Here is a 22,676-nt window from a genome sequence, read left to right as displayed (position 1 = left end):
GCCTCTGAGGCCCACAATTAAACTTTGTTGTTTTTTAATACCTTTGTGTTTTTCCTGATAAAATTGTCATTTTTAAGTTTCACCAAGTGCTACACATATTCAGAATCAGCATAACCTTAGCTGATAATAAGTGTCACTCAATAAAGAATTCAGTATAGTATAATAGAGGTCAATAGCCCATAAAACAAAAAACAAAACAAAAGAAGCTTGAATTTTTCTTTATTTTATAGATAAAAACACTGTAAACCATAATAAAGAAGAAAACATTCAACACATAAAATTGTACTTACTTGTTTGAGTTGTTGTAGAGGTGATTTGAAGTTTCTATCTGTTCATGAGATATGCTCATTCTCTGGAGCAGTATTTATGGGTGTTTTTTTCCTGGTCCTTGAAGAATCAGGTCCAAAGCCTTTGCTGCACTAAATATCTGACTGCTCTCATCCTTTTGTCTTTATTCTGTCACTTCAATAAACTTTACTGAATGAAATTTCCCTGACTTGAAGTCATATGAGCACACCTGGAGGTGTGAACTGAAGTATCCAGGCTTTTTACCTTCATCCTCTTCTGACGACCAGACATCATTTAATTCAAATGTTATTTATCTGGAAATATTTTCATCTTTGAAAAGTTTGTTACAATCTGAGGTAGATAACGACCGAGATGTAATGCTGACTAACTGTTAATAGAACACCTGTGAAGCGGAGTGATACATGAGTTAAAAGTCCCAGAGGTGTTCTACTTAATATCAGCTCTCATGAAATGACTCTCGTCCAATCAAATTACTTGGTTGGAACTAGCTGTTGTATGATGCTATATAGCTAATGTTAACATTAACAACTGTTTACTTACTAGTCTAGAGGAAACGTTGTGAGTTCAGCAACAAACTTCATTCCTGTACTCAACAAAAGCTTTCTCCAGAGGTGGCAATCAACACCAATGCCTCTGTCACCTCTTTCATTCTACTGAAGTTAGCATGCTAACCAGCTAGCCATAGCCCATCTCGTCACTTTCCAATACCAACTCACTATTACCAACTCACGCTTAATCTGCCCTGAAGACATAGCTTTGCTCAGAGGATGTATTATCTCGTCTTGTAAACGCAATGATGATCAAAGCTCTTGTCAAGCAACAATCACAACCACCAACTCCCAGTAAGAAACCACCTTTAGCAACAGAGAATACATACAAATAGCACTTTTAGAGTTAAGCATAATTGAGGGCGGGGCCACTTTGAGTGACAGGTAGGTGCCCTCACAGTCTGCTCGCTGTCTAATTCAAGTCATGTGACCTCTCAGCTGTGTTTGTGGTGATGGTGCAATTATACCTGGCTTGTTAGCTTATAGCTCATTAACTAGTTAATTAACTTGCAAATTAATTAGCCTTTGAGCGAGCCCAGATGCCCAACTGTACAAATGATGCTAATGGGAGCGCATGCTTGCAACAGTTATTAAACCTGCATGCACCAAAGTCTCGGCTACACAGAAGCACCACCTCTTTGCCCATTTTTGTATCAGCTGGAAGTTAGGGCTGGAGCCAGACACGGCCAAGATGGAGATGGTGGAGCACCTCACTTTTAAATTCAAAACCTATGGAAGACGTCTGTTTGGTCACTGTTATCACAAGATCAAAGTTTTATACTTAGGTATAGGTCTAATGACTACTGACCAAACTGCATTTACCAATAAAGACTAGAGATGTGGTTGAAAGCCCAGGAAAAAGCTAGTAAGTGGACCTTGAGTAAAAACCTTGACAAAAATATTTAAAAAAATTTATATGAAAATTTTAAAAATTTTGTGTGATTTTTTTCTAACTTTCTTGCCTTGTGAAATAATCCAAAGTGGATTTCCTTATTTTTGACTATTTAACAAAGAAATGTATTAATCAGTTTGTCATATTCTTGCGTGTGAAGGCAGAGCTATTATCAAATAACCAGACAGAAGGGACATTGTGCAATTCACAGCATACTCCTTTCCACTGATGATCCATCATTTATGTTTTTTTTCCTCTGGGGAGCATGGTCCTATTGTTGATACAGCCCATAATTTTGATTTATCCTTTGGGTAAATAGAGAGTGGTTTGCTCTGGCCCTTGGAAGAACACAGCCTTCAAATCACTTGATCATTAATCCACACATTGTTTTATTTACCCCTCGCTCTCAGCAACTAGGAGACAGAGTGGAGGAGGACAAGGGGGGGACACTCTGGGGTCAAAAACAAGCAATCTACTGTGAGTCCCTGCCTATTGGGTGGAGGCGACTGGGGGAGGACGGATTGACATTGCAGGGTGATATAAATATGCTGCCTGCTAGAAGTTTCAGGTGGTGCTGTGGTGAAGGTTTTCTGGATAATGTCGGCGACAGAGGCGAGCAGCAGCTCAAACCCAGAATTCCCCCGAGGGTGGGATTGAACTTGAGGGCAAACGTTCCCCTGCAGGTCAGGGCGTGTACACATGCAGCTCCCCCACCAACCCGTGCCCAATCATGAGGCAAGATTCCTTACTCACCATTAATACATCAATCGACTTACACAAGAAATCAGGATTTATATGCTTTTCTTAATTTCAATTTGTTTCATTTTTTGCAGTTATTACAGTATGTTACATTCAGTGATATTTAGTTCAGGCACATTTTAAAGGAAACCTACAGTTTATCACTGGGGGGAGCCTAGTGGCCTAGAAAGCCCCAATCATGAACTTCAGTGTCCCCAATTTGAGTCCAAAGTAATTGTAATTTTCCATCCATCATTCCCTTGTTTCCTGCCATCTCTCTGCTGTTAAGGGTGTTATTGGTACCCACAGGAAGTAGAGTGTCACAGGGGAGCCACAGTGGTAGGAAAATTAGTTCCTCCTCCCAGCACTTCATTTAGTTGTTCATCTTGTCACTGTCAACTTTGTTTCACAGATGGAGCAGTTTGTTTACACTGATGTTGATTTCCTTCCCCCGATTTCTTCTACATTTTCTTTGCATTGTGGTTTGCTACATGTGATACTGCCTCCTAGTGGACATGTACATTATGGCTCCAGTCCACACAAATTTAAAAGAAAGGACACATTGGAACGTGTCTGATTACGACCCATAACCTGTGCCCAAACAAACAGGTTATGCTGAAGGGTTTATGTTTGGCAGCTCCGTCCAACGGTTCCTTCAGCAACAAACATGTGGTCAAAAAATCAACCAGTTGTTAACAAGCAGACAGAGAATATTGTTTTCCGGTCGTCTGCCCGTCCGTCCGTCCGTCCGTCCGTCCCATGGACGCAATATCTCAGTAACACCTTGACAGAACTTCTTCAAATTTAGCACAAACATTTACCTGGACTCAAGGAGGAAATGATTAGAATTTGGTGGCTTAAGGTCAAAGGTCAAGGTCAGGGTGACCACACAAATCATGAAGTTGGTCTTGTGAATGCAATATCTTGCGAACTCCTCATGGGAATCCCTTCCAGTTTGGCACAAACGTTCACTTTGAATCAAGGAGAGTCAGTCAGGTTTGATTATCTGAGGCAACAGCTGAATGATGTCACATTAAGAAAACCAATGGTTTCCGATACCTGTTTGATAAAATGTTATCAGACCCAATAATCTCCAATAGTTGCTGATGTTCTTCTGTTCTGGGCAGACAATTAAAACACTATAGAGGCCATCTGAGCATCATGACGGTGTTTATGTTCTCACTTTCATATTACTCTGTTATTTTACATGAAACTTTTGAAAGGCAGCCTTTATGTATGACCTGTCCCTCTCGAAATACATAAATAAAGTGAAACCACACAAAACTTGTTCTATTAACAGAATAAACCTTCATGGTGTAGACTCTGCGGAGAGCGACTGCAGCGTCATTCTCTACGTTTGCGTCGTGGCAGACTGGCTTGACTCATCTTGACACCTACTGCCTATCAACACCTGGTATCATCAAACACATGCTGTATATAATCTGGCTTCTCCTGGAGAACACACATACACACATTAAGTAGCTGATCCAATTTTCATTCATTACTAAATGCCTTACGTTTCCCTCACTAACTTTCTCTCTCTCTTCCTTCTACCTGACTCTCCCTATAACCCCACAGCCCCCAAACCACACCCTGTCCTCTGGGCCTGCAGCCTCAGCTTCACCCTGAGACAGTAATAAGTGGTCAGACCTTCCTCCCAGTACACGCTCGCCCTGCTCTCCATCACCAACCAATTGAAAAACCACAATTACCACAGTCTGTGGTGCACAGTGTGCAGGGCAGGTGAAGCGGACATGTTTTTTGATAGGTATACTTCATCTAGGTTATTCATGTGCTTGTCTTGGCATGAGCCCACCACAGAGAACACAGTACCCCCCCCCCCCCCCCCCCCACACACACACACACCCACACACCCCACTCTAGTAGAACAAGACAAGGCTTAAAAACCTCCAGAATAGAGGTCGTATAAAACCACACAACAGCACAGCAGAACACAGTCACTGTTACTGTCACACATCATCAGTCTACAGTGTTAACGGCTGTCTGATGATGTTAAGTTGGAGCAATGAAACAGTGAAGTCATCAGTAAAAGAGAGTAAAAGGACACTGCCTTAAAACTCTGTGGCACTCTTGTGTTTATACTCTGTAGAAATCTGATTAGATAAATTCAGTAAAGTTCTCCATACATTTTCTGATTTGATGAATTAAACCCTTGATCGTAATCAAAGATAAAAGTTGTGATTTTGGTTCACAAGGGTCTAAAACATTTTTAAGATATTCAGGGATTCATTTTTTATTAAAGCAGGTTTCATTACAGAACAAATAACTGTCACAAACAAAAAAAGTCAAACAAGAAACAAAAAGAAGGGGGGGCTGCTCTATTTGAATTCATCATTTTTTTTTACTTTTTCATTCAAGTCTGATAAAACTAGGATTTGTCATTGAATGAAGTCTGTGTCTTCCATTTTTGTTTGAACCTCCCTGCTCCAGCTCTCAGGTGAAAAGTCAATATACTTCCTCTACAATGTCCGGGCCTTAGGGGTCCCATTTCAACCAGTTCCTTGTGATGGCCTCTTTACATGCAAGTGTCAAGATTTTCAAGACACAGGTGTTCTTCTTTTTTATTACATAACCAGGGATTAATCCCAGGTACACAGTTTAAGATTTCCGCCATTGTCTGAGTGACACTGTCCCAAAATGTTTGTATTTTTGCACATGACCAAAAGATGTGTGACTGATGTGATTTACTCCAGATGTTGAGTAAATCAGTGGATGATTTAATAGACTGTAATATATCAAGGGATTATGAATGGGTTTCCTGCATGAAGTAAGGGGTTTTAAGGGCATTGTATTTTGTTTTTGTTCTCTGTTTGTTTTTTTTCCTTTTTTTCACAAAATAACATGAGAGATTTTGCTTAATTTGTATTTTAATTGACCTTATTTTTCAATTAACTTGATAATGTAGGGGTTACATCCAAACTTTTTGGTGAATTAGTGATTAGTAGTGAAACTCATAATGCATTATAAGATATAAATGGATGACAAATCATATGTTTATTGTAAGGGGTCAGTTGAAGGGATTTTTAAGAGGTAAAGAACAAAATTTAGCAAATAGCAGACAAAGACAAGACGAGACAAGATAAAATGAGATGAGATAAACCTTTACTGATCCCCAGAGGGGAAGTTCAGGCATTGCAGCAGTACAAGGACAGAAACAGGTACAGGTAAGAAAAAAAGTTCTAATAGGTAAATAAATAAGTAGTAAATAATAAAATAAAACAGTAAAATAAAACAAAAATAGAAATAGGAATGAAAACAGAAACAGAAACTATAGAGTCGAGTCAAAATTACAAGGCAGGCATTAAACACACAGCAGAACCCACAACCAGTGTTACACTTCAACTAACTGACAGTGATGTGGTTAGAGAAGCACAGTCAGCAAAACAGAATATGTAAGAGTAATATGATATTACGACAGCAAACACCAGAGTAGTGTATAATATGATACACTCATAATGTGTGTTTGTATTAATATATTCATATGATATAGTATATAATGTACTAATACAAATAATGTGCAGTGTGGTGTATGAATACGGAAAGAAGTATAGAATATAATAAAAAATATAATTCTATATATAATATATACACAGATAATCCACTAAAAATGTTAATCTATTAGTTTATCCCTTAAAGCACATAGAAAAATACCTTATTGAGTTTCACAGAGTGGCCCGTAATAACATGTTCCCACTGTGTGGTAGTGTAGTGCAGACGTTTTTCCATCAGTGTGCACTTTTGAACTGCCAACAGTAATGTAACTGTGACAACAGTGAGAGCAGACGTGATGTTTGCAGTGATGGATTACCCAGCTCAAACCGGCTCTAAGCCTCCGCACGTCGCTCTTCATGCTGCACAGCAGTGACAGCAGAGCTGATGGAAACTATGCATAATTTGTAATAAATAGTGTCGGCTGCAACGTGCACAAACCGTTTTACTATTCTTTCTCAGTGATGTGTCCTGGTGTAAGCAGGGTCCTGGTGTTTTTTTTTACAGTGCAGGTCTTGTCCCGTGGAGGGCGGCTCAGCTCCGGGTTGTCAGGGGGGCTTTACAGTCACCTCCTCCACCTTGGAGATCGGTGAACGCTGGCAGCGGTCGGCTTTGAGCAGCACCACAGCTCCTCAGATTTAAGGCTCCTCTGTGGTTTTTAAAGCCAGCTGGGTGGGGGTTCCAGTGGGAGGGTTTGGAGGGGGGGGGGGGTCAGCAGATGAAGTCAGCAGATGACGGGTGTGCTGTGATTTGTGTGCTGACAGGCGGTGTAATTACATGGCTGGTCAGAAAGAACATTACAGTAGTTAAGAGCTTTCGTGGGCGCTAACTCGGCCAATAAAAGGATCCTTACACTTCAGTATTTGTAAAGTGCTTTTTTTTTTGTTTTGTTTTTGTTGGGGGGGGGGGTCATGTGTGATGTATGTATGTGCTTTTTGTTATCCTTCTCTGGAGATATTGCTGTTAGGTCAGAATAGTCTGACTAAAATACATGAAGACATCAATACATCATATAAAACACAAAGAAGAGAAAATGACATGGAAGAGAGATGGAAGTTCACCAAGGCCATGAAACAAAATATGAACTGAGTGAATCCATCCAGTCAGAATGAATACTGGTTAGTATTTGTTATAATATATTATTCTAAGAGAACATTCACCAACTCATATAGAGTCACATCTAATTTACAAAAACAAAACAAGGTTAAGGAAGGAAAGAAAGAAGAAAACCTTTATTAAAGCTGCATTAATGGTTTCTTTTCCCCTGTTTGGCCACTTGGGGGCAGCAGACCAAGCTGTACACACAACACTGACATATTATAGCTCCTTATAAACCTGACAGAGGAGTGCGTTCGCTAACAGTCACCTATTTACATCTCCAGCAGACGCCGAGCAAGTGACCAATGAGGCCTCAAGTAGTAATTACAAGATAATGACACAATGAGTTTCCATTGATTTTCTTCGTCATCGACATCATCATCAGGCGACCTGACTGAGACAAGCAGAAACCAGCAAGCATGTCTTCTGGTGAGGAGTTTACTTCCTGTTATTGTTTGTGACAGAACCGCAAAAACCGCAGTTTTACATGTGACCCGCTAAAATAAAACAGTACACGGCAGCTTTCCGAGCTGGAAGACAGCAAAACCTCTGAGAGTGTTGAAGAGTGTGTTGTATTTCTTGTAATTTAAATGTTTTTTACCAGTCTCACACCAAATGACTTTTCAACACAGATAAAGTTTCAATGTCAGAGTGAAATCATGAGAGTTTTGCTCCTGTCATCTGAAACGTTTGGTGTCAGGTGATCGTCCGGTCTGGTTTTCATCTTGACCTTCAGATAAATTCAAACATGTTTAATATTGTCATACATTTTTAGTCTTGGCTCATGCAGATTGTGACGTTCAATGACGTGAACCCTGTCGACAGGAAGCAGCAAGGATGATAGTGAGCACGGAGATGGACGAATGTGGAGACTGTCCTCCTGTAAAGAACGAGCCCATAGGTCGTCTGTGCAGCAGGTTACTATGACCCATAGTGACGTTTTGTTGCTAAGCGACATCTAGTCGTCGTAGTAATTATGACAGGAGCAAAGGGAAAAGTGCGGTGACGTAGAGACAGAGTCCACGTCAGGATGAGGCTGTGGTGGATGGATGTATGTGACGCAGGAGAGAGGTGTTCCATTCCCATGTGAAACCAGCTGTTTATGTTGTTTCTATTATCCAGCACCGTTAACCACGTTGTTATTATTGTAACCATGACAACAAAGATCGTCTAATGTTGAGGAAATACTTATCTTGACCCAAATCACCATCTTTTCCTAAACCTAACCAAGCCATGGCAATTATTATAGTAACCACGGCGATGAAGGTAGGTACGCTGCTGGCGGTACAGTCCGCATGTTTATTATTGTAACCATGACAACCAAGGTCAGGTACACCTGCCGCCATAGGGGCTCTACTTCAGGAGATGGGTCATGCTATGGTTCGTGTCAGAGGGTTGGTGGTTGTTCAGGGTCATTAGCTGTGAAGCTGCATTAAATACATGAGGTAGGCAAGGAAAATAATTTCAAAATAAAACAGGAAATCATAACTATAAAGTACAAACATGGTCATGACAATTACAGTGTTGAGTTACTAACTTTGTACAACAATAATAATAATAATGATGATGATGATGATGTTGAATTTCAAAGAGCAGGAGGATGATGGGAAATAATCTCAAAGGAATCTAGTCTTGCAAATAACAGATCCCTAGTTTTTACAGAATCTTATAGTATGAGACTAAAAACTTATGACACATTGTGTTTAGATATGAGAGGGGGTCAGACTTTAGTCTTTTAAGTCTTTTCAAAGTCTAGTTCTAGTGTGTGGTAAACATAAGCTGAAAGAGACAGACTGTGAAACATATCTTTTCAAAAATCACATAGTCTCACTTTAAAGTCCTTGATAAAAGATGATGTCCAGTGATGATGTATCAATACATCTGTGACAAACAGGAGTTTTGTTTAGTCTTTGTGCTCATTTTTAAGGTCGAGTTAAAACAGAAAGCAAAGAGAAAAGACTGAAAAAGTTCTGGGTATAGTGATGAAATATAAGTCAGTGTAGTGAGGCTTAGATAAGAAAGTTGTACCGTGTGAGTGAAGTGTGTAAAACGGTGACATAAATCAAAACTCACTTTAATCCAATAAATGTGTGGAAGTGTAGCCGGAGGCAGTGAGACGGTTAACAGGCAGCTCTATAGACGGCAGCCACATGTTCAGTGTTTAAAGGGCTGCTGTGGTTCTCTGCACCATGTATTTGTACATGCCTCTCTGTGTATCGGTGGATCCTTGCAGCCCTAATCTGGCCTCAAGGCTCGGGCGCTCCGGAGGCCAAAAAGATAGTCGTGGACGAAAACAAAAACAAACTCCAAACCACATGTCATCCCAGTGAAATATGGTAATAATATAGGAGGAAGTTTACATTTTGTAAAAATATGCGTTATTTGTCTTAGCTTTCGTTTATGACTGGCTGAGCCGGCCGTGATGAGGGAGGCCATTTTCTCAAATGTTTCTGGATGTGGACCACAGAGCGGCCAACACCCCTGTCTATCTTTAGAGCAGGGAATCCACCCAAGAGCTGTCAGTCCAGCTGCCAAATCCATGACTGCTAAAACTCTCCAGACCCCCAAACACTAACAGCATCATTCAGAGACATCCACCCGCCCACTGCGCACACACATACCCCGGCTCTGATACTGCTCGTCGTGGCGGTGTTTGGTAGAAAAGAGTAAATAAATCAGGCCTCTGCATCCTCAGCTGGGCTTACATAAGAGCAGCTCGCCCACTGAAAGAAGAAAAAGTTAAAAGCAACTTTTTTTTTTTTTTTAAATGCTCAGAAAAGGAGCAAAGATTTATCTACTCTGAACGTTAACTCAATACCTAATTTTTCTTGGACTCCACCTTTGTTTTTCCAAGTGCTGGGAACTGTGCATATAAAGGTCAAAGAAATAATGGTTTAAAAAAAAAAAAAAAAAAAAAAAAGAAAAAACGAGTTGCATTAAATTTGTGAAATAGAAAATTACTGCTGCTGAAAAAAAGATTAATGACTCTGGCTGTGGGCTTTGTGGATCTCTGTGGTGCTGCGCAGCGAAGCACTTAATAAATCACTGCTGTACATACAAGGAATTATTAGAGATGGTGTGTTTTCATGGTTTGTGTTGGTGCCAGATCTCAGAGAGCCCGATCTGGCCCCGGCTCTAATCTGTTTTTCAAGAGTCACATTAGAAGTCTGCTGGTACATTACTCTGCTCCCGGTCCAGGCTGCGCTCCGACAAAACAAGGTGATCATTTCTGCCCTCATTACAGTCTGTTTGAGGTTAATTAACACGTGGAGGTCGATTGAATTTGAGATTAATGTGAATCTGCATATTTACCCTATAATTACTAATGATGTGTTAAAGTCCACATCCATTTGTCTTCAGTTTTTACAAAGATTAAAGTGGACTCACACAACCCACGTGCATTCTGGTCTCTCCAGGGCCGTTTCTAGGATCAGCAAAGACTGGGGCCTCAGCCCAGACTGAGGGGGGCCCTGGGTCCATCTTTTTTTGGCGAACTTCCTGAAGAGACTCAAGGTTTAAATGGATCTTTTATTGGAGAAAAGCAAATATTCTGCAGCGTCACAAAGACTAAAAACAATGAATGCAAATTTTCAAGCCACAAAATCCATAATCACTTTAAATCTGTCTGTTGACTTCAGGGCCGGAAAAAATGAGGGCTGTAGCCCCAGCTGAGGGGCCCCGGGTCAATTTTGTTTTAGGGAATTTCCTGAGGAGCCTCGAGGCTAAAATGCATCATTTATCTTTTCAGTTTAAGATAAAATGTTTTCAATAATTTAAATAGCTATTTTGGAGAAAAGCTCATTTTCTGCAGCATCAAAAGATGAACATAAATTTTCAAGTCACAAAATCCACATTTACATTACATCTATCTGTTGTCTCCGGGACAAGATGAGGGCTGTGGCCCCGGCCGTGGGGCCCCCGGGTGCATCTTCACCAGGAGAATGTCTGAGGAGCCTCGAGGCTTAAACGCAACTTTTATCTTTTTATTTTAAGATAAAAATTTGTCAGTGATTTAAATAACTGTTGGAGAAAAGCAGCAATTTTCTGCAGCGTCACAAAGACTAAAAAGATAAACTTAACTTTTCAAGCCACACAATTCATAATCATCTGTAAATCTATCTGTTGTCTCCAGGGCTGAGGGGCCCGGTTGCATCTTCATCAGGAGAATGTCTGAGGAACCTCAGCACATGTTATAATGTTCATTTTAATAAATGACTCAGATACATAGGAGATAGACGTGTATGATTCCTTTAATCCTGTGCCTTTATAATTAAGTTTATTTGCCACTATGTAGTTTTTCAAATGCAATTGTAAAGTAGTAACATTCTCTTCCAGTCAGGGATTAAATTATTGTATCACACAGAGAAGGAGGATGTGTACAAACCACCGGGGGCCACAGTTTGTGTCCAACATCCTGCGTGTTGTTACATTCCAGGTAAACACTTGGTTACGGTTAAGATGGTGGTTTTGGTCAAATATTGAAAAAGAAAATATGTTCTGTCCAATATGTAACCAAGCCAGTGATATACCCTTAAGCTTAACCAACAGCAAACACATATTTTCAAAACATGTATAAACATATTTTTTTAATAGTTGTTTTTCTCACCAATGTTACACACGTTTTAAAGGAAAGTTAAATGTGAATCAGTTTCCATCAACTGTGTGTGTGAGAAAGATACTTCATTTACTGTAGTGAGTAAAGGGAAACAGGAGCCATGTTTGAGTTTATATTGTGCTTCAGTGGTGCAAAAAGTATTACCACGCACATTTCCAATTTATCAATTCACCACAAAGTCAAATCAGATTTATATGTAGACTGTAGCCAAATCATACAAGAAGTTTTTCCCAGGGCATTCTCACATAGAGCAGGTCTGGACCGTCCTCTTTATTTACAGAGACCCAGCAGTTCCCCCGTGAGCCAGCACTTGGTGTAATTATCAAAAAGTGAACCAGGCGTGTGGGAGGCCCCGAGGCGACGACCCACTTTACAGAATTGGTAGTTCGGCCTTGGACTCTTAACGCCATGGATAAAAGCTCCTGAAGAAAAACTCAGTGTAACCACTAACACAAAATTCCACCATAACAGAATGGGTAACACTTTATTTTGATAGTCCAACCGCAGAGAGTATTTTGAACACTTAGACAGGTTATTAGTTGAGATTTAACAAGTCAACTGTTTCACTAACGCTGACCATCAAATGCTTTATTAATTGTTGGTTGAATATTTGAATAGATCTTTGTAGGCAAATTATCAAAATAAAGTGTAGCCATGTAAACACCCTATATCAAACATACTTAAAGGTCCCATATAGTATAAAGGTTTCTGTCCATGTGTGGTTTGATTATAGATCAGGTCTAGGTTCTATATAAATACTGTGAAAGTATCAAAGCCTCAGTCCACAGAGAAATGCACACAGCCTGTATTCACAAACTGAGCCTTAAAACCAGCCGTCAGGACTTCTGGAACTTTGTGATGTCACAACAAAGCAGTCACTGCCCTCAAGCATGCCCCAAGCCACGCCCACCTGGACCCACCATCCGACCTTTTTCTTGCTCTTGTTAGTCATTCCGTCGCTGAGCTAATAAGCTTTAAGACAGGAAGCGCTGCACAGTCATTGGTTGTCAGGAAGCCAATCACTGCACAGCTTTCACAAGGATTGTAACATTAGAGACCAGGGGCAGGTTGCACAAAACACAAGTTTTCTACTTAAGTAATGGTACTTAAGGTTTAATTTCTCCTTAGTTGAGGAAGTTACTTAAAAGTGTTGTACAGAATCTCTTAAAAAGTTTCCTTAGTTAAGGAAAAAGTTAAGGTATTTGCAGCAGCTAAGGAGATTTTACAGCTGTACAATTCTACTGCATCGTTAAGGGTGTCTCTCGGTCGTGACACACTTCCTTGGATGCGTTTATTTATCCATTTTCATCACCATACACTCAGCCATGTTGCAGTTAAAGCAGAGTCAAACGTACCTTTCGTTTTTTTTCCTTACTTTGGTCGCTAAGGTCTTTTGTGAAACAGTTTAACTGACTTTAAGTGAAGTATAAGACTAAGATAAGGAGAAAGGTTTTACAGTTTTACCAAGCTGGTTTCCCTGGGCTTGTGGCATTCATTCAGAAAACAGTCGGCCAATCAGAGGAGATGCTCAGAGACCAACACAAAACGACCTGTTGTTACCAGAGCTCCATAGAGAAGCCTGAGAGACGGTTTTTTGGTTCTTAAAACCACAAATATATCTTCTTATGGATATCAAAACGCTAAATAAAATAAAAATGGGACCTTTAAGTTTGTTTCTAACCTGTGTAATTAGTGTTTAAATGTGTTACTAAAAGCCCTTTCGATAAAGCAATATGACTCATAATCAAGTCCTGAGCCACTAAAACACCTTCGCTTTAAGAGTAATCTTCATTTCTAACCTTCCAATAAGGTGCATTCACTGAGACTGCACATGCGTCCGCAGCATAAAGACGGCCTGCGGCTCAGTGCGTTTGCTGCGTGCACCTCTGGTTAGCGGTGTGGGCTGCAGAGCCGGGGGGGGGGGGGGGGGGGCGTGCAGCAGACGGCATGGAGCACGGTGAGGTCGTCAGTCGTCCGATATTAAAACATCCTCATAAACAAGGAAGAGACAGACAACCGCTGCTCGCACTCCTCCTGCCATCATATCATTTACATTACAGCACAATCATCAGCTTTTATAATGATGTATGTCTGAGCTTTGGTGCTGATCATAATATTACTTTTTTTTTTTCAATACACTACCGAGCATAAACCTAAAAAAAGCCAAAGAATCTCTTCAGAGCCTGAGTCAGAAACATGATCTCAAATGATGACGTCAAAACGTATTAATTCAACTCTATAATATTTGACTTTTATTGTTCATGGCTAACAAATGACTGTTTTGCCATTTACAGCCATAAATTGAAACTGAGCATTCTTTCCCTTAAAAATAGATTCAAATAAAAATAAATAACTCAAGGTACTTTCACCTAAACAAGCTTACCTCACCACTCTCAAATCAGACTTCTTAGTGAAAGGGCTGATAGCTTAATATTCTTATTTTATATTTATTAAACCACCCTCTAATGCTTATAGGTTGCCACGTTGTGAATAATCCTCAGACAGTTGGATCATTTACCTCCTGGAACAAAATCTGGACAAAAAAACAAACACTTTTACAGCTGCAGATTGAGATTATTTAAAGAACTCTATTAATTATTCATTATAATTAACATGTATAAGTGTGGAGGATGATAGAAGCAGAGAGAAAAGTTGCTCTGTGGTCGATAAAGCATCAGTAAGTGATTTATTAACTGCTGATAAAGCCTTTACTCACAACTTATTAACCAGCACCTTTTATAACAGGGCCTCAGTGGAAAATGCTTCCACCCCAAAGTTTCTCCTCGTGAGCACAATGATCCGCTCATGAAGACCATGAGTCTTAGTTAAAGCTGCAGGAGTGGCCATTGAGTTTTTTGTTTGTTTGTTTGTTTGTATTTGTCAAAATATATTTGCATGTGCATCAGTCTCACATCATGTTTACTCTGGGGGTCTATAAGGAAAACTGTATTAAAAGTCTAATCAGCCTTCAAATTAATGTAAAATAAAACACAAAAATATAAAACTGATAAAAGAACTTCATTTAGAAAAACCAAAATAATTCAAATAGAGTACAAACTACACATTGTAGGTCTGTAGAGTTCAGTTAACTCAAACATGGTCAGAATATCAGCAATGAAAAAGAAACATCAACACAGTGTTTCAGATATTTGACACCGTCTCTGTCGTTTACCCTCAATTATTATTATAATTATAAATGTATAAATAATTTATTTTATCTTATATTTTTTAATGTATTTGCTGGGTTGTGGATTTTGTTTATTTTTTTATTAAATTGAGTTATTTTTGTGAAATAAGTCCTTGTTTTTAAGTGAGTAGTGTATTCCCCCGGCTGCTGGAGCCAGGTTCGCCCTGACCCGATCAGCTGTTAGTGAAACACTTGTTATAATCATTTCTGGCTTTGTTCCTTTTCTTTGAAGGTTTTTTTTTTTTTTATCATCTGTATTACTTGATAATTCGATTAAATCTCTACCACATGTGTGAATTTAATGAAATCTGCATCTGTATTGTTTGTTGCTTTTCTTGCTCTCATATGTTTTGATTCTGTCACATACAGTATTAATTTAGATTATTTCGGACGGAGCTGAACCTCCACCCAGAGAACTGCGGGAGTAGAATTTGACCGTCAGGCTGTTTTGCTGCAGTCCATCCTGACGCTGCTGTGTAAGATTGTAAAATCAAACTTTATTTGTTCATCAGCAGCATGTGGGAGAGAAACACCGGGGCTGTAGAGAGCAGCTCCATCAGTGGAGCTCCACATTCAAAAGCTCTTTCACATCTGACACGACATGTTGAACTGTTTTCATTTGTTTTGGAGCAGAAAACATGAAAAATCGGAATATGTGAACTGTCACTTCAAGCTGCTTTCACCGACAGAGAAGTTAATAACATCCTGAATATATAGGATTTATTTTATTTATTTAATATTTACTTCCTTTTTATTAACCACAATAAAACTGGATCTCAATCAGGTTATTATTCTTATTCTTATTGAAGTGTGTGATTATTCCCATTTACGTTTGGGAACGTGAACATATATCAGACAGCACAGAGAGGGAGTGACGCTGGTTTGACTGGCCCTAAAATAATGTTCAGTTTCCAGTGTGTTAAACTAGTTGACTTTATTAAACATTGAACTTAAACCATTGTAGATCCATGCAGAGAAAGTTAAACAGCCGTATGAGCAATTTGTGAAGAAATAAAAACCAAATCGGCTTCTGCACCGTGTGATTCGCTGCTTTTAACTCCCTGTTCTGGATGAGTTTAAGAATATAGAAGCAGACGTCACTAAAGTAGTAATCAATAATCACAGAGCTGCAGCCAGAGTTTTAGAAATACTGAGTCCAGGTCGTCCAATCACAAGCCTCCAAAATTCAACCAGACAAAGAGTTTGGATTTTATTTATCCAGTTAAATATTCAGTTACATTTTCTGTAAATTGAATTTCTCAACACTAAAATCCTCTGCTGTGTTTCACACTGACAGAATAATATTCTCATCAACTGGGGCCTAAGAGTTACATTGAAATATACATTAAATACCCAGCAGTCTCAGCTTTAGGATAATATAACAATCACAGAGTCAATATAAAAACTACAAAGGAAATGATGCACAGCTGCAGCACTGATCATAGCTGCAGCTCTAATATGAATATTTGAATTTTATTTTGAAAACTGATCTGCTGTCGTCAAAGTCTAATGTTTCAATTAAAGGTCCCAATCAGAAACTTTCTATATCATAAATATGCAGGGTGCTCACAGTAATGTGCATTCATTGGATTTGGATTTTTTTTTTAATGCCTCCACACACACACACACACACCTACACACACACATCCTACTGCTGACTGAGATGTCAGATCCTATTTTAAATAAAACCTAGAAGAAACAATAAAATCAGACACCGTGTTTATGATGTTTCATTTATATTTTAATGTAGGCCTATAGTCGTTTTAAGTATCTTTTTCAAAATAAAATGACACAACATCGGTGTTTTCCTCCTAACAGCTCCGTGGTGATGGATGTTTTTACATCGGCCGCGCGCAATATAAAATGTTACAACGGAAAACATTTTTTTACCAGAATTACAACATTTAATATTCATCAAAATGTCGCATATAACATTACGATATATTCAGACGCGTCAGTCAAACGTCCCCCCAAAAAAAACTTAAATTAAATATAAATAGCGGACACAGACTCAATCATAAAATGTCGATATGTACAACTGTGCAACATGGCAACACGTTTCATCACCACCACCAGCATGTCGTCGAGTCCACATCACTTTCCACTATATGTGCACACACACATACACACACACACACACACACACACACACACACAAACACACACACACACACACACAGGGCCGTGTCTTATTATCAGCTGTCCGAGTCCACCTCGCTTTTACTCTCCTCCGTTTTCTCCGCGGACGTTTTGGCGGATTTGTTCCATTTCTGAGAGTTTTCTGATTCCTCTGATGAAGAGCGTTTCTGCCTCCTCCACTTCGCGCGTCTGTTTTTGAACCAAACCTACATGATAAGAAAGCACAATTAGGCCTACGTGTATATGTTTGTTTGTTTTGGTTTTTTATTCTCTAATCACAGATTGGACATTGTAATGTGTATCACAGTCATTAATTTGACTGTTTATCCTTGAAAATATCTAATTAATGACTTTGGTAATTATTCATTTATTAAGTAACAGCGGATAAAGTCATTCATTAAGACAACAAAACGCATAAAATGTAAAAACGCATCATGTTTTCTTTTACGACGTTATTCAACGTTTTATAGATAGAACTATTTTAATAGATAGTTTGCATTAATTTGACTTCCAGTGCTGCTCAGTGGAGCTGATTAGTAAAAATATTCCTGTTCTCATTATTTTTCGTTGGTGCCTCGTTTCTTTATTCAAGAATTAGTTATTAGCCTATAATAATTTTTTATTCAAACCCCCATTAAAGAAACTTGATTTAAAATCTGCTGGATGCATTTTTTATTAATCTCTCTTCTGGAGCTAATGAGGTCGCATCAATTTGAAAACTAATAACTAATATTCTGTTCGAATATGATATGTATTTTTTTCCCCAGACAGATTTTATGAGCCGAGCTACATTTTAATTCACACCAAAAACGCTAAGTTCTGTTAACAGTTGTATAGGTTTGAATTGAAAATAAATTCTTCCATAAAAAAAAAAATAAGTGGTGTTTGTCAGAGGAAAATAATACGATTTCATTTGAAGTATCTCAGTAAAACTGAGAAAATGACGCGGATTTCCTTTTAATCGTTTTAAAAACGAGATTTACTTAAAAGGCCTTGAATCACGAAGAGCGGCACGAAAAAGCATGATAGTTAAAGCCTTTGTAATAAAATATAAAACAGCTAAACAACAATGGCGCTAATGAGAATAACAACTTCACTGTAAAGGTGTCTTGTCTCTTAACAAAATAAATGAGTAAAAATAAAAAAAGAATCTATTTTCCCTCATTTGAATCCGGAAACAATCAGAAATGAACAGTTTAAAAAAAAAAAAAAAAAAAAAACAGTAGGAAGTTAAATTCGCCTCTGACCTCGACCTTCTCCTCCCGGAGGTGCACCTTGCGGGCCAGCTGCTCCCGTGTGCCGACGTCCGGGTACTTGGTCTCCTGAAAGAGGCCCTCCAGAGCCTCCAGCTGCTCGTCGGTGAAGATGGTGCGGTGCCTCCGCTTCCTGCGGCAGTGCAGCTGGTTGAGGAGCTGCAGCTCGGTCCGCGACAGGCTGCCCATGTTCATATAGGACATCATCTGATGGGGGACCGGGGAGATCAGCACCGAGCCCGGGCTGTCGTAAGCTGCGGGGACGGAGGAGACAGAAAGACACGGGTGAGTTCAGGAAACTAGGCCTACATATATATATAGACACATAGGCTGCACATACATATACATGTAGGCTAAACAGCGTTCATTTAAACTGCAAATTACAGCTGCTGCAGACAACTGCAAACTGTGGGCCACGCTTTGTTTTTTACGCACGTGAATATTTAATTAATGGGTAAAGATAATTAAGTTTAACTGTGTGTGGACGGAGTTCAGCTCGTGCATTAAACCTCAGTCTGACACTGTCTCTTTCTTTATAAACACGTCTGTTTGGTTCAATCACAAAGCAACAACCTCCAGACTGTCAGAGTCTTTTATCCTGAAGAACAAGCTCTGACATCAAAAAGTCAATGTGGGTGTTGAGGGTTCTATAGGCTATGTGTCCTTCAGTTCACACTTAAATTACGTCACAGTGCGTCGTTTTAGACAAATTATCAGAAATAGTTTTTCATTCCTCCAAAGAACATTTGTCTTTAAATAGAGCAACATGCGACATGCTGGACTTCATGTATCGCCACTTATTGGTCAAATGTTGTTGTTGCAAATGTTTATCATTCAGTTTCTTTTTTTTTTTTTTCGTTTGGACACCAGTCAGAAAACTGGGATGTTACATGTTAAATAAGATAAATTCAGTGCAGATTTCCTGAGCCTAGAGTTTCACGTCTATAGTGGATTTTAAAGTTGGTAAAAAAATCTAAAGAGAAGCGGAGTTTGGTGCTCCTACCTGCCGGGATGCAAGGGCACTGCTGCGGGCTGAGGCCGGGCACAGAGCCGCAGCACGGCGGCCCTCCTCCGGCGCCCTGGACTTGAAGCTGTCCGTAGTAGTAGCCGTTATATCCTATCCTGGTCCCGTTCACAGACTGAATCCCGGAAGGAGAGGGCCCACACGTGGCCGAGTACAGTCCGTTGTAGTCGGTGTAGATAGAGTCCGTGAGGCCGGCGGACAGCACCACCGGGCCGCTCCGGTGCAGCAGCAGCGGCTCCTTGCAGCTCGGCCGTCCGGACAGGATGCTGTCTATGCTGAACATCCCGGCGGGCATCACACCGGAGACGGGAAGAAGTGAGGAAAGGTGAAAACTGCTCGGTGAAGTAAAAAAAAAAAATGCTCCTGACAGATTTCCGCTCTCCGTGGACAAATAAAAAAGTTTCCTAAAACTGCGTCATGTTGCGTCTGAAAGGGGACGTTTCTCCCTGCAGCTCCGCGAGCTCGTGTCGGCGATGCGAACTGGTGGTGTTTGATGGGACCAGCTGAGAGCAGGGCTGGTTTTATACACTGCTGACGTCACGGCGGAGCAAGGGCTGGTCTGAGATCAGCTGCTGAAACGGCCGCAGATCTGTGTATTAAGAATTAATTCAATTAAGATAATCCGCACTGTTTGGAGACTTTTGGAAACTCTTGCTACAGAGTAATCCGATTATTTCCTCGTCAGTGAAGGCATCATAATAAATGGGATACATTTATATCAGTGTTTACACCGAGGAAGAGGAGGATGATGAAGACTGGGCCTTTTCCCATCAGTTCAGAGAGGTGGACAACCAAACCTAAAATAACCAGTTCATGATCCTCGCATTAAACTGCTTCAGAGTTTTTTTTAACTCGTTGTTTAAGGTGAAACATGTTTTATTGTAGTAAATAATAAACCATTTAACGGCAGCTCACAGCAGCTCAGTGCTTAAAGTGATGTATTAAATCATTTCAAGGAAAAAGTAATTAAGCTTTTAATTTATCCAAATAACTTTATTTCACACAGAAACAACATTTTATTATTATTGTTATTATTATTAATATTTTTATTCTATTTTTTCCAGTTAATTTACAGAACAAAAATAAAATATGAGCCGGTGCATTCCGCGCCAAGCTCGAGTCTATCTCTGAACAAATAATTATTATTATTATTATTATTATTATTATTACTCTGAAAGTAATATTGATGATTAATTTAAGGTTGGTATAAATAGTCCCGCGGCGGGATAATAAAACAAGCCACCTACCTGTAGCGTGGTGTGTGTGAAGGTGCAGTAAAGTGTAATCAAAGGTTTTTATTTTGTCCCTGCATGAGTAAATGAATATTAACCGTGTTTCTGCAGCAGACAGGAGCCGCTCAGCGATATATCAGCGCTTCATCTCATTATCCGCCCTCCATCGCCTCTCCGCGGGAAGCAGATCAGCGGCGTTTCCTCCCCGACAGCAGCTCCCTCTCTGCGGGTCAACAACGCCGCCTCCTCACCTCCACCCTCCCCGGGATAAGATAACGGCCCATTATCGCCTCTATTCAATCCTGGAAAAAGAGAACGTATTGCGTATTTACACGGCTAATCAACATGGGCTGATTGGAGGTGGAGGTGGTGGATGGGGGGTGGGGGGGGTGGGGGTGGGTGGCGGCTGCTGTGGAGGAACGTGGATTCCCAGTTCAGACCTTAATGGGACTCGTTGATTGCATTTAACACTCAATGGGGTGTTAACACAGGCTTGCGGCAGGCGCACAGATAAGATTGTGATTTTTAAAACGCGCCGTTAAGAGATGGGAAATGAGGCTGATTGTCCGCAGCTAATGCGCTAAAACAATTGATTTCCATCAACTCAAGAGTTCAGCTGCGAAACACCAATCATTTTTATTTTACAGGCTTTTTGAAATTACAGATGAAAATATTTATCCAGATTTCAGACTCCTGAATCTAAATTGTACTTGATGTTTTATTTATTTATTTATTTTTAAAAAAAAAAGATAGACATACAGAAAGAAATAACTGAAAAATCATTCCTTGCTCTCAATTATTTTGAAAAAATGTTATTTATCGTTTTACTCTCCTTTTATTTTGGAGGGGGAAAACAACAACACAATGCGCCTCCAGCCTCCATGCAGAGATTTTTCAATGCCTTAAAAAAGAAATGTGATTTCTGCACACATTAGAAGAGTTGCGTTAGACCTCACAGCTTCTTTATGTAACAATTTTCTTCATTTGCTGTATTTTCCATCCTGTGCAGAGCCTCATGCAGCTGAGAGATGGGCGTCACTGCTGCACCGTGTCTCTGCATATGAAACACAATACACGTAGCTCTCCTCTTGTTCCTTAACTTCCGCCCTTGTTCCACTTTGCAGTTTCCTGTTCATTATGCTGTAAATAGCAAATACAGATCATTCAGGCTTGAGGAAATGTTTAATTCTTCTAAGACTGTGTGTGTCTGTTTCTGTGCGGTGGATCCAGTCCAGTCAGACCTTAAAATGTCCCAGTGTCCATCACTGCCGGTGGGTTCTGAATCAGAGTTAATCTCCAGCACTGTTTAAAAACCACAGTTGAAAATAAAATATGTCTTTAAAGCATCAGTTTCAATCTGGATTTAAAGGTGTCAAACAGTCACAACCACGTGTCTCTGTAAAACACCCACCTCAGCTCCTCATTTTGTTCAAAATTAAAACCTTTATAAATGTGGTGAAGAAGAATCCCTGTCACCTCGAAGCAGCTACACTCACTGGAGGTGCCTCAGTTTTATTTTGTCTTCTTCTTAATGACTAAATCTCCTCTCGTCTTAATGACTTTTACCAGCCGCAGCACTTAGGAGTCCCACATATAGTCTATTAAAGGGACCTGTAGATTCAGCAGGTTTAGCCCTTAGGTTGAGCTTACTCATTCACTTCTTACACATTTCTGGTAATATGAAAGGCAAAAACAGGAATTGTAGGTCTAAAATTAAATTTAAATTTTATTCCCTGTCTACATTCCAGTTCAGATCATTTACAGGTGGATGTAATTTGACGGCGACATATTTTATTTTTGTGCAGGCAGCACGAGGGGGACAAGGAACCCCCCCCCCCCCCCCCCCCCCTGCACATGCATGAATGTGAGAGAAGCCCCCGCTTGTTGTTGCCTTTTGATATGGAAACATGTTTTTCTTGCTGAAAAGCCTTTTCTGTAATACAGTCACACTGTGATTCCAGCCGAGTGCAGAGACGGGAGAGGTGAAGAAGAAGAAGAAAAAAAAAAGGGGGCCAAATGCTGTTATTATTTTCACATTTATTTCTATATTTCTACTTCCAAGTGGCAGTGAAAGGAGCAAGTCAAAAGGGATTGCTATAAAACGAAACATCCATTTGAAATTAAAAGCTGG

General features: G+C 39.9%; 1 protein-coding gene across 1 annotated transcript; it reads right to left on the bottom strand.

The window, feature by feature from the left end:
• Positions 1-15,912: 15,912 nt before the first annotated feature.
• On the bottom strand, positions 15,913-19,821 carry gsc (goosecoid). The gene is made up of 3 exons (XM_056393634.1): positions 19,293-19,821; positions 18,284-18,543; positions 15,913-17,242 (listed from the first exon to the last, which is right to left on the bottom strand). The coding sequence occupies exons 1-3, from the start codon at positions 19,606-19,608 to the stop codon at positions 17,093-17,095; spliced, it is 726 nt and encodes a 241-aa protein (XP_056249609.1). The 5' UTR covers positions 19,609-19,821; the 3' UTR covers positions 15,913-17,092.
• Positions 19,822-22,676: the final 2,855 nt, after the last annotated feature.

This window comes from Seriola aureovittata, chromosome 13 (assembly GCF_021018895.1).
Source record: "Seriola aureovittata isolate HTS-2021-v1 ecotype China chromosome 13, ASM2101889v1, whole genome shotgun sequence".
NCBI classification, from domain to species: Eukaryota; Metazoa; Chordata; class Actinopteri; order Carangiformes; family Carangidae; genus Seriola; species Seriola aureovittata.
This window is presented reverse-complemented; position numbering and strand designations above follow the sequence as displayed.

Bases quoted from the DNA above. Each gene is read 5' to 3' on its own strand.
- gsc (XM_056393634.1), bottom strand. From the start codon at position 19,608: ATGCCCGCCGGGATGTTCAGCATAGACAGCATCCTGTCCGGACGGCCG. The intron at 18,544-19,292 runs GTAGGAGCACCA...CCGTCCCCGCAG, and splicing joins GTGCCCTTGCATCCCGGCAG to CTTACGACAGCCCGGGCTCG. The intron at 17,243-18,283 runs GTCAGAGGCGAA...CTTATCATGTAG, and splicing joins TCCGGGAGGAGAAGGTCGAG to GTTTGGTTCAAAAACAGACG.